The sequence below is a fragment of the Microchirus variegatus genome (assembly GCF_963457635.1).
Source record: "Microchirus variegatus genome assembly, chromosome: 11".
NCBI lineage: Eukaryota > Metazoa > Chordata > Actinopteri > Pleuronectiformes > Soleidae > Microchirus > Microchirus variegatus.
This window is the reverse complement of record NC_139812.1, coordinates 1,777,494-1,790,529: the sequence shown is the minus strand read 5'-3', so window position 1 is coordinate 1,790,529 and position 13,036 is coordinate 1,777,494. Positions and strand designations below refer to the sequence as shown.

At 39.7% G+C, this 13,036-nt stretch overlaps 1 protein-coding gene across 1 annotated transcript; it reads right to left on the bottom strand.

Moving 5' to 3' along the window:
• Positions 1–2,961: 2,961 nt before the first annotated feature.
• Positions 2,962–12,511, bottom strand: LOC310934290 (monocarboxylate transporter 12-B-like; the record flags this gene model as incomplete). Its single annotated transcript, XM_083897984.1, has 9 exons — positions 2,962–3,143; positions 4,392–4,651; positions 4,725–4,950; positions 5,242–5,426; positions 6,426–6,579; positions 6,772–6,867; positions 7,791–7,934; positions 9,525–9,628; positions 12,375–12,511. 9 exons carry the CDS (start codon positions 12,509–12,511, stop codon positions 2,962–2,964), a joined length of 1,488 nt encoding a protein of 495 aa, XP_083754110.1.
• Between the last annotated feature and the right edge of the window lie 525 nt (positions 12,512–13,036).

The window sequence follows — 13,036 nt, the reverse complement described above, 5'->3', positions numbered from 1 at the left end:
TGGACTTCGATGAAAGGTTCTGTTGTTGCGTTAAATATAGATGGGGGAGCGTTTTTTTACATTTATGTCAATGAGTCATTATTTACCATCACTGCCTGGCAATATCTGAATAAGTTTAGATTGGGTTGGGTTTATTGATATGATTTAGCTAAGATGACTCACATATACAACCTTTAGATATTGAAGGATGTGACACCCACTCAACACATGCTCCGTCTACACCTGAACTGAAACCACTGTCTAATGTCTAATGGAAATAAAACTGCTTAGTGATAAATGTTTAACTCATGGAATCAATATACTGGCACAACCCACATCTTTTACTCAACCAAATTGTCAAATCAAACTGTCACTCATGCATTAAAACTTTATTTACAATGTTCAAAAGGTGTGATTTGTTTACCAGATCAAATAATCATCATTACTGATCACAGTTCAAGAGTGAATGGTTGTTTGTCTCTATGTGTCCCTGTGATGGACTGAGGAACTGCCACTGATGTCAATCGCCCTATAGTCTGCTGAGACTGGCACAGCTCCCCCCACAACATTAATGTGGAGGATAAAGCGGTAGGAGATGGATGGATGGTCACAGTTCCAGAGGTGGTTAGTAACGCAGTACATTTATCCGTTACTTGAGTAGTTTTTATTGCAACATACTTTTACTATTCCTTAAAGGGGAAATAAGTAGTTTATAGTGCCATCTAGAGGAGAGGCTGAAATTTACAACAAAGACCTGCTGCTCTGCTCACCCCCTCCCTTCCCTGAGCGCTACGGTATCCTCAGCCGGTCAAATGTCGTCCTCGTCGTCTTTCTCCGTGTCAGCAGATGAGGTTCGTGAGGCGAGGGAGAGGGCGGAGCTACCGCGGCCGTAGAAGACGAAGCGGAGAGAGAGGAGGCGGGACTTCAGCTACAAGTAAAGAGACGCTTGATTTGTTCTCTCGCGTTTGTCCTTACAGGCTCCGGTAGAAACATGGCGTCTCGCTGCTAACAGTGGCTATGCAATCGCGGTCCGCGGTCATGTTATTTTACATGACTTTTTGAAACACTACGAAAATGAAACAAAAACTATTATACAGCGACTAGACAATGCAGGAGCACATAATATGTATAAAAAAGTGGATTTTGGGTTATATAAACCCATAAATACTTCACAGTGTCCCTTTAAAACACACCAGCAGTTTGTTGTTTACCATGTCTGACACCGTGGCTCTCGTCTCCGGGGTTCTAGTCTCCTGTCTCCGGTAGCTAATAGGGCTCTCAAGTCTCACGCATTGAGCGTGGCAGTCACGCCTTTCGGTCTTTTGTCACATTGTATTTCTCACGCTGAGAAAAAAATACAATTTACGTGTCTTTAGCGCTATATCGCTATGGAACCGAGAGGAAACAGTTCTTCTTCTTCTGTTCGGTGCTCTCTTTAGTGGATACTCCACCTTGTGGCCAAAAGGAGAAACTACACCTCTCACTAAGGTGCTACTTCTCATCACATAAACTAGAGCACAGATACTAAACTGCTACACAGAACAATACATATACAATACATCAACAACTGGACATAATAACCTCTTAACATTTGAAATTAAATAACTTGAAAAATATATAGGAAGGGCGAGTGGCTTATTCTTTTATCGTGTCTTGTCCTTACACTATTGAAGTCATATTTCCATCATCTGCTTTTGTTTTGTTTTTTTGTTTTTGCAATAACAGCTACTTCTAGTGGTAATATTTCATTTTTAGATTTTATATCCTGGCCATGCATACATTAATCAATGCATTTGTCTGTTTCAAAGATGTCACAGTCTCAAAATATGCCTTCAATGCACAATCATAATCGTGTTACTCTGAATATTTCAAAAATAAATCTGGAGAAACTCAGTATTGAATAGTCTTTTTACTGCATACCTTTTTACTCGTACTAGTAAATATTATTTTAAAGTAACAGTACTTTTACTTTAGTCATTTTTTGCCTACTCTACTCACCTCTGCACAGTTCATAGGCGATGTATTCCCAATAATCTCCACATTTAATTCAAAATACACCAAATTCCAAACCTCAAAAGCAGAGAGTCCTGTCTTTTTTTTAATGTTGAGCAGAAACAGCTACATACGAGCATCAAAGCCGTTATTGCTACATGATACAAATGTGATTGGTCACATGTAAACAATCAAACATGGGTCATACTGGGAGAAATGTAGGTCTTAATTAAGTTCAGATATTGCACAAAAGGTTTGTAAAAAAAGTAGTATACAGTACATCGTTGTGCGTTACAGTTGAGTTGGCAGACCTTGAAATGCATCATATATTTTGATATAATTACATGATCATATGGAGACGTAAAGCACACCACTGCAGACGAGGTGAACATTCAAATCATAAAATGAATCCGTTAAATTAAATACCTACAGTTAACTCCTCAAAGTAATCCCATATATCACCACTCATTTAAAAACGAATAGCCTATCTCCCAAATATTTATGCTTGGAGAGCAGCTCCAGCATGAACTGAACGCAAAGTTCAGTTTCAAGTATGCAGTAGAAATTATATAGAAATTATCGGTTGTTTTGACATTAATACATGCAAAACATGTTTTTCAGTTTGTGCATTTCCACATTATTGGACATCACACTTAGTCCTGGGAATGACAATCAACTTTAAACAATAATCTTCCAAATAGATTTGTATAAGGACACAACACAGAAGTGATATACTAAATAGCCACCAGGGGGCTATTCAAAAAGGAGTCCATTTTATAATGGGAATCTATGTGAAAATTAGCCTACTTCTCACTTGAATTGTAACAAAATTACAAAACCACAATATAGTTCTGGCTAAATTTGTAAACGGTAGATAATCCAGTGATATCGTCCCATATCTAGTATGTGATGTAGTGGCTCAGGCAGTGTTTTGGTATTTTCCCACATAGAGCCACAGTCCAGTGTAGGCGCAACATCAGCACCAATGTGTCATATGATCTGTGCTGCAGCGTCCACGTGACTGAGACTAAAATGTGCAGACGATTTACACTTTGACTTCCTGTAGTGTCTGAATAATATCATGACTACCAGGACGACGGAGCTGCACATGAAGCAAGCACCGCTGAGGAAGAAAGTTGCAGAGTAGTCGCCCGTCCTGTCCACCAACCAACCTGAGAGAGAGAGAGAGAGAGAGAGAGAGAGAGAGAGAGAGAGAGAGAGAGAGAGAGAGAGAGAGAGAGAGAGAGAGACAGGGAGGATTAAACACCAACTGCTGTGATTTGTGGATCGCATTAGATTGACAGAAGACACAGTGTGTCAAATTATATTTAAATATCAGCAACCCTGTCAGCTCTACAGACTCTACCATTTTGGACCACAATGTTTTTACATAAGCCCACGAGGGTAAACAGGTTTACGGCTATATAGGTTCTCTGATACACTTGGAAGGGAAGAGTGAGTTTATGGATATTAAAGCGGAACTAGACCGGAAGTTCCTATTATCGCTGTTTTTTTGGTGTGTATCTGCGTCATTACCTTGTTTATGAAGCCCTGACGGTTCGAAACAAACAGTTCAGCCACTGCTGAGAACGTTGTGTTTTATTGTAATCTCGGGGCTCAACGAGATCACTGAAAATCCCGTAATAGTTACGTAAGCAGCGGTTCTCCTGAACAACCGATCGTCCTGCTCCGGGCACTAGTCCGGGCACATCCGGTTACGTACATTGAACCGCAGAAGAAGAATAACGTCCGTTGTGGAGGTGTTTTACAAGCAACAGTGTCTTCTGACTCTGGGTCTGACTCCGGTTTAAAGTCATAAAAGGGACTGCGGCAGGGAGTCGTGACGAAGCTATTTTTAAACACTGTTAAAACAATGTTTTGATAATGAGGAGCAGTGCATCCGCCTTTACAGAGGGGGGCGCTGCGCTTCTGAGAACGGATGTGCTGGATAGTACTGGCCAATCACAAGACTCTGTCTTCTGGGGGTGAAAGTTCACTCTGAAATCTCGCAGCAAAAAAACACTGTCAGAAAAGAGGATTTCTATCGGCTAGTTCACAGCAACTAGGAGGTTTTTGACCATAAAAACAAGTTAATATATGTAAGTAGACCTCCATAACTAACATTTATGTGCAACAGGACCACTCTATGTGACCTTTAAGACAAAACATGCAACTTCATTAATAAATCGAGCTAGAATTTATACCTTGAACAACTTTGGTTTTGGACAGAATAAGACTTTTGAAGACCTTATTGTGGTCTAAGAAACCATGATGGGAATATTTCACTACATTCTGGTAACTGTTAGTCAGCTGAAAGATTTGGTTAAAAATTCTGAAAAATACATTTTCATATTTAAATGTAAGCATGAAATGAAAATAAATTTAACAGTAATCTGCACAAAGTTTTCCCAGTCACTTACCTCCTATTGGTGGACTGATGAGGTAAGGGATGGCATGCAGGAAGTAGACCACGCCCAGACCAGAGGTGAGGTAGTTGGAGCCCATGACGTCAGACGTCACCACTGGGATGAGCGCCACATAAGCTCCGTCAAAGTATCCATAGAGAACGGAAAAGGGAACGAGGAGGGAGAAGGACTGAAGGAGGGGGATGAACATACAGCAGAGGCCCTCCAAGCCAATCGCCACCAAGTAGCTCAGTATGCGAAACCTCTTCAAACACCTAGCATGAAGGAGATGTGTCAGTATTTTTGGCCATTTTATCACACAAGGCACACAAAAGGCCCCCTACTTACTTCCTGTCAGTGATCCATCCAAAGGTGATGTTCCCCACAATCCCACTGACTCCAAATATGGACATGAGGAGGGCGGCGTTCTGGTGATCCACTCCCACGCTCAGTGCGTATGGGACCAGGTAAACTACAGGAGCGCTGCAGCCGTACGCCATAAACAGGACGGACAGCGACAGAATCAAGAAGTCGGGCATCAGAAGAAATCCAAACTCCTTGCTGGGTGAAGTCTCTGTGTTCACAAGATTTAAGTTCATTTTTACATCATTAATATATCCAATTATCTTCTCTTATTTCATATTTGTTGAAACACACACATCTCATGACCTTAAAATACCATTTGCTACCAGTTTGTGACATTGCAGCTAATGCAGGGGTGAAACAAAAAACTACAGGCGAACCAACCCCTGGCAATGGGAATGGTTTATATTACAGGTTCCCTTGGATCCACAGGTTCCAGGTACTGTATAACTGCTAATTTCCGTGTGAACGAGGCTCAACTGTCGTCTTTTGTTCCACTCACCTCGTTTGGCCTTGCCAAGTCCAATGTGTTTGAGCATTTCGTTGGGTATGAGGAGCTGCTGAGTGTCCTTTAATTTGTTTATTTCCCGCTGATTTGGCTCCACTGGGCTGGAATTAGCAGGTACTTGTTCAGGGACTGCTGTCATGCAACCCTGTTCTTTGTTAGTCATTTCTTTCTTTAACTGCCTTTAGATGGAGGAAAACAAAGTAGATTAAAATCCTTTGAAATAGGTCAAGCAAAGATTACATAGGACATTTCTAGCTCAGGTTTTTCCATCAGTACATAAAGCTCGTTTTTAGTTAAGTTAATAGTTCAAATGTGGTTTAAAGCACAGTCCTGTAGCCGCGTTGATTGGCATTCAGAGTAGGAAATAGCGCCAGGATGACAACAACTGTAGGTAAACATGGATTTCTCCCCCCCCCCCCCCACCATCACCTATATCTGCAATGTTAACCAAAGTGGAAGCTGAGTGAGACGCTTTCTGAGAGAAAGGATGAAGTCTGAGATTATTTCTGAAGTGAGGCTATATAAGTTTGAACAATGCTGAAAAGCTGCTGAGGAGGGAGAGATTGGAGTTGATATATCTGATGGTGCTTTTCCACTCTGCAATTGACTCTACACAGTTTGGGTAATTTTCCATTACTATAGTACCTCCCCAACATGGACAGAGGCGTCATACCACAGCTGCACGAAAATGCCGTGACAGTGTTTTATATGTGACACAAACACACAAACTAGTACTGAATCATCAGCTGTTGTGTGCGGCTTATTATCACCAGCTAATAAACCAGACTCCTCTGTTAGATATTAAGATTTTTGAGTTTTCCTTGCTAAATGTCGCCGATTAATGCATGTTTTTCGGGATTCGGTTTGATTCCTGTGTCGGAAGTCACGCTCATACCTCTTCCAGTGATTACACCCTGCCAATCAGTGACCAGCAGTATGTCAACATTACATTTAGTATTGGCTCAGATCACTTGGAATGTCACCAGAGATATCCAAAAATGACCTGGTACCAGGTACTAGTCGATTGTGACAATCATAGCAACCTCTAATTCCATCAATAATATTGGAAACTGGCTTTTCCTATATTGTCTAGATGTAAATGAGAGTAATGAATGAGAGTCTCCACTGAATATTTTACATTATAAGTGGTTGTGAAAACAAAGAAGCTGAAGACTTACCCTTTAACTCTTCTTTTCAGTGGCTTCATCAGAGCACCGCAGACACACAAGTTGGAAACAAATCCTCCCAGGATGAGCAGAGCTCCCCTCCAAGTGTAATACTCTATCAGCAGATGGACCACTGGAGCCAGGATGAACGTCCCAATGCCACTACCTGCAGATATGGTGAAAATAGATTTGATGGGATGAGACAACAAAAAAAATAGTGGAAAAAGAAGAGAGGAACATGAGAAGCAGAGAAAAGAAGCATAGTGGCAAAGGATCATAAAGGAGATTAGAGGAGATGGGAAAAGTAATGTATAAATAACAAGAATAGAAAGCAAGGGATAAGCAAAGATGTTACTACCAGAGAAGGCAATGCCATATGCCAGGGCTTTCCTCTCACAGAAGTACCTCCCAACCATCGCTATGGTTGGTGTGTAGCTAAGAGCAAAGCCAAGACCTGTAGAAAACGAATAACAGGGGTTTGGAAACTGGCAGAAACCTGCCAATTGATGCCAAATTGGAGCAGAAACTGTTTCACTGTCAAAAAGACAGGAACACATACCATCATGCTTACTTTTAAAACGCACCATTCCCAAACAAACATCTACAGCTCATTCTGTACCACAGAGGTGCAGATTGTTTTTATTTAAGAAGAAATGAGAAATCATAACGCACTTGTATAAGCTTCTAGGGCATAGTCTGAATTAGTCAGATATCACAACCTGGAATTCCTACCAAAAAGGATACAAGTCTGATAGATTCCTTTATTTCACAAATATTTTCTCAGGACAGTGCAAGGAACTTCCCAGAGGTTACAGTCACTCCCAGGACTTTGGCATTTTGTGAGACCAACTCATCAAACAGTAGATGTTTGATCCAAGACTAGAATAGGAGGTTCTAGGCTCAGCCCAACTATATAATGGGTGAGAGGGCAGAGTATGAGCCCATATCACTGATCTGAATTGGAGGTATAAAAACAAGGACAATCCAGGTAGGTCATAACTATCATTGAGCCTTTGAAATTTAAGTAATTCAACTATTAAAGTCAATTAAATTCATAAATATTATGACAATATTGTGGATTATCCATTTATGGATAATAAATGCAGAGTTTGATATTACAGCCCATGTATACAGTATATTAAACATCTGCCCTGTTCTGTCTGACCCCACAGGACAGAACATCCTCCAATGTGTGTGGTTTAAATAATGTTACCCTTCTTTGTATTCTGTTTTATTTTTCAGTTTTATTCAATGAGATGCCCTTCTTTTTTTAGAATTTAGAATGTGAGAAATATGTCTTACTTAATCCTTAATGACTGACATGTTCTGGAATCATGTGGTGGAGAATTACATTATAAACAGCATCATGTCGCGTACCTGTGAAGATACCCATAGAAATGTAGAGATATTCCAGACTGGAAGCGAAGGCACTGATGACCAAGCCGACAGAAGACAGCAGACCTCCCAGAATCACTGTTGCTCTGCAGGAAAGACGACTCATGAGGAATCCGCCTAGAGGAGCTGCAAACACATTTGACTAAATTACAAAGTTACTTAAAAAAAAAAAATCTATACATATATATATATATATATATACATATACATATACATATACATATACATATACATATATTTATATTCTGCAACTAAACAGTGATAACGTTATGGTCAGACAGCTAGTGATGTAACCAGTGATAACGTTATGCTCAGACAGCTAGTGATGTAACCAGTGATAACGTTATGGTCAGACAGCTAGTGATGTAACCAGTGATAACGTTATGCTCAGACAGCTAGTGATGTAACCAGTGATAACGTTATAGTCAGACAGCTAGTGATGTAACCAGTGATAACGTTATGCTCAGACAGCTAGTGATGTAACCAGTGATAACGTTATGGTCAGACAGCTAGTGTTATAACCAGTGATAACGTTATGGTCAGACAACTAGTGATGTAACCAGTGATAACATTATGGTCAGACAGCTAGTGATTTAACCAGTGATAACATTATGGTCAGACAGCTAGTGATGTAACCAGTGATAACATTATGGTCAGACAGCTAGTGATTTAACCAGTGATAACATTATGGTCAGACAGCTAGTGATTTAACCAGTGATAACATTATGGTCAGACAGCTAGTGATTTAACCAGTGATAACGTTATGGTCAGACAACTAGTGATGTAACCAGTGATAACATTATGGTCAGACAGCTAGTGATGTAACCAGTGATAACATTATGGTCAGACAGCTAGTGATGTAACCAGTGATAACATTATGGTCAGACAGCTAGTGATTTAACCAGTGATAACATTATGGTCAGACAGCTAGTGATGTAACCAGTGATAACATTATGGTCAGACAGCTAGTGATGTAACCAGTGATAACGTTATGGTCAGACAGCTAGTGATGTAACCAGTGATAACGTTATAGTCAGACAGCTAGTGATGTAACCAGTGATAACTTTATAGTCAGACAGCTAGTGATGTAACCAGTGATAACGTTATGGTCAGACAGCTAGTGTTGTAACCAGTGATAACGTTATGGTCAGACAGCTAGTGATGTAACCAGTGATAACGTTATGGTCAGACAGCTAGTGATGTAACCAGTGATAACGTTATAGTCAGACAGCTAGTGATGTAACCAGTGATAACTTTATAGTCAGACAGCTAGTGATGTAACCAGTGATAACGTTATGGTCAGACAGCTAGTGTTGTAACCAGTGATAACGTTATGGTCAGACAGCTAGTGTTGTAACCAGTGATAACGTTATGGTCAGACAGCTAGTGATGTAACCAGTGATAACGTTATGGTCAGACAGCTAGTGATGTAACCAGTGATAACGTTATGGTCAGACAGCTAGTGATGTAACCAGTGATAACGTTATGGTCAGACAGCTAGTGATGTAACCAGTGATAACGTTATAGTCAGACAGCTAGTGATGTAACCAGTGATAACGTTATAGTCAGACAGCTAGTGATGTAACCAGTGATAACATACGGATCATGCACAAAATTGAAAATTTTCACAAAATTTTCACAAAATCGCTTGTTCCTGGTCCCTGGACAAACAAACTCCAACGAAAAACATAAATATATCAAAATGGATGTTTTTACCGCATAACATGGTGGTGCAGTCAATCAGACTGTGGATCCAGGCGGTGGTGGAATAATCTGCATCAAAGTGTAGCTGAAACTCCATAAAGAACATAGAAACACATCTGGATAAAAAGAGAGGGGGAATGGGGTTAGAATTTAGTGCATTTTAACAGACCTGTGAGTCAAATGTATTCTTCACATCGAGGAAAAGAGAAGAGGAACTGCTTTATTGCTTTGTTGTGATGCTGAGTTGGCATCTGATGAGATAATTATTCAAGGATTAAGGTCATATTAGGTGTCAACTCCATGTTGATAAAGTTGAGATGAGTGAGGTGTTTATCGGTTTATGGCTGTCATTCGTAACAATCTGAGGGCTGTGTACTCCTGACCACCCCTTTTTATGACTCTCACTGTCTATTATATAATGTCAGAGGACAATCCTGACCACAAAGTACAGTCACTCGTCACATAATCAAGATAACATTGTGAAAAAGTGAAAATGAATTCTCTTAATGATTGTTTTAATGTACAAATGCTGTTATTGACTGCAGACTTAAGTTCATTTCAAAAGCACGAACATGAAAACACGATATTAAAAATCTAGAGCTGAATTAAAACTAATAATGGAACATTTAAACCAATGTCAAATGAGTTCACACGATGATGATTGAGCCTATCGGCTCCACGTGACTCTCTGTGTTCCTCTGTATAGATCCCGTGTCACCGAGTGACATTCCTGCACTGCACACAGGAAGTGATTTGTTATGTCAAGATAGACGGATGACATTGTGACATTGCTCTGGTCAATAACGGGGGCTGCAAACAGGTTGCTCAAAAAAAACCCCACATAATCAGGAGTTTGACATGATAAAGACTTGTTTTGTGTACACACAAAGGTATCGGGTCTGATAGTATTGCCTGACAATGTGTTTTCAGATGCACAGCATGCAATATTATTACATGTAGGAATTATTATCGACTATTTTGATAATAAATTAGATTTTTTAAATAATCAATACAAGCTCTTTGAATTTTCAGCTCCTTAAATGTGAATATTTTCTGGTTTTTACGCTCCATACAACTCCAACAAAGGAACCATTAAAAGTGAATAACTTCTCTCTGTGGACAAAATAAAATATCTGAAAACACATCATTCTAATGTTTGGGAAACACAAGTACTCGACAAATGAAACAATGAACAAATGGAAAAAAAAAAGTGTTAGTTACAGCCCTAATTACATTGTTTCTGTTCACAAACCAACAACTAAAATAATGCACTGCAGCTTTAAAGTAAACTATTGTAAGGTATTGGTTTCATTATGGTACAATGTGCTGACTGTGCAAACTTTGGAAATATGGAAACATCAGTAGGAGTTTTAAAAGTCTCAGTGGAAAAAAAAGACAATGTGGCTGCTGACATGGGTTCAGCAGCTTAATGGTTTGATCTGAGTGGGAATAGAGTCTTGCCAAGTAATAAACTGTTGTACGGTGCTGCTAATCCAGAGGCTGGAAAATGTTCATGTTCAGTACACGTTATTAAAAAGTACATTAAAACTACCACGTATGCATATCACAGGAAACATTTCTTGCTTCCTTGAAGCCTCTTGGATCTAATGTGCCGATCTGTTGCACAAAAGTCGACCTGTATAAAACTGAGACAAGCCTAACCGATCAATTTATCGGTCTGTGATGTGTTTGTCTCAATGGATTAGTGGTGTAAGGTGCACATTGTGTAACTATGCTGTCCTGGGCGTGATATCGTCTCTGATTGTCCTGCCTTCCCCTCATCTTTATGGTGCATGGTTGGGAGAAAAATAAGATAAGTTAAGATAGATAGTTATTGTGATAGAAAAAAATGTTTTTACAGTCACTGTCGATGATTATCATGATAAACGTAAGATAATTTAAGACAGATTTTTGCTCCGAGGTGAAAGTTGATATAAAGAAGATTTAAAGTAAACAGTCAAAGTAGTGTGTGCGTGTGTTGAAGCTCAAAGTGTTTGAGCAACACAGTAAAATTAAATTGAGATTTTGATGAAATGCGACATCCATGTTAATCCATTTTCTTTTAAAGACGCATACATTCTGTTCCAGGTAAGGCTGCAATCCACAAAACCCAGAGGTTGAATTTTAGTTTGGACCATAGACTGTGTATAAAAATTGATATAGTTGCAAAATGAACTCCAGTTTTAAAGCCTGAATACAATCTGACAGCTACTATGACTTCACATACACACTCACAGACACAGTCAATATTGGACGACATTAGCAGTCAATCAAATGGTGTTCACTTGTACTGTATGAGCAGTGATTTATCATCTTATCTTTTCCTCTAAACGGACACATAATTAACAAAATGAACACTGTGTGCTATTGAAGAAGACCTAAAATTAGCAATTGAGTCCATTAACTCCTCGTTTACTGACTTTATAAATCACGTGGGGAAAAAGAGGCTTATTTAAACATAAACTTTGATTAAAATTATGAAGTTATTTTTGTAACTGCTACATCAATCATTTTTAAATACATATTAGCTGAGTCATGTTTATTTCTTCTTTCTGGGTGAGAACAATATTTGTAACACAGTTGGAGAATGATGTCTTTGAAATGAGCTGTTAACAGCTAAATAATATGGTCTAAAATGACACAAAAAAGTGATATTGTCCCATTCTTACTATGGATAGAACGGCAGTTTCAGGGGTTTGTTTTTCAGGTGTGTAAATAGCTGGATGAAAACACTATAAGTGTAGACACTATGTGTTTGCTTTTTACTTTCTGAGAATTCCTTTACGAGTTTTACAAACATGATATTGGATGATAGGATCATTTGACCAGCCGCTCCCAACAAACACACACACAAACAATCACCTGGTCACCGCCCTGATGCAAATGGTGGAGAGGAAACAGCCAGCAACGATCATCCAACCCCAGCCGCCATCTGGTGGGGCCGAGTCCTCAGACGTCCTTCTGCTCTCACTGGGCTTCTCTTCCTTGGTGACTGCCATCGTTCCAGCCGATCACAAGGCAGACTGGCATCAGCGTTCTGTCCCTCTGACACAAGGGAAGCAGGGACGTTATAACTCTTGTTCTCCCTTCTCTCGTCTTTGGCCTGGTTTTTCTCAGCCATTCACTTGGCAATCTTGAAGAAACCTAAAACGACCATCCTTCTTTGGCTCCTTTATTCGTCTCCTCTTCCTCCATCACTGAGAAAACACAAATATCCCACCATAAATATCAGTACAACATTTCATATATTCCTACATGTGTCTTGCATGAACGTTGCCACAGTCGTACTAACACCTTTTATCCACAGATTTAGTGACATTGCCACGAGGAGGGAAAACCCTGTCATTCTGCATCCTTTGCTTCTTTACACAGAACCAGAAAAGGTTGCCTCAATGTGGTCTGGTCTTTTTTTTCAGTATTCCAGACAGATGAAGGTGTAACAATGTGTGATTCACAGCATGGCCTTAAACTGCAAATGTCTAAAACAGGGGTCACAAAGTTGCAGCGCCTCAATCAACTTAATA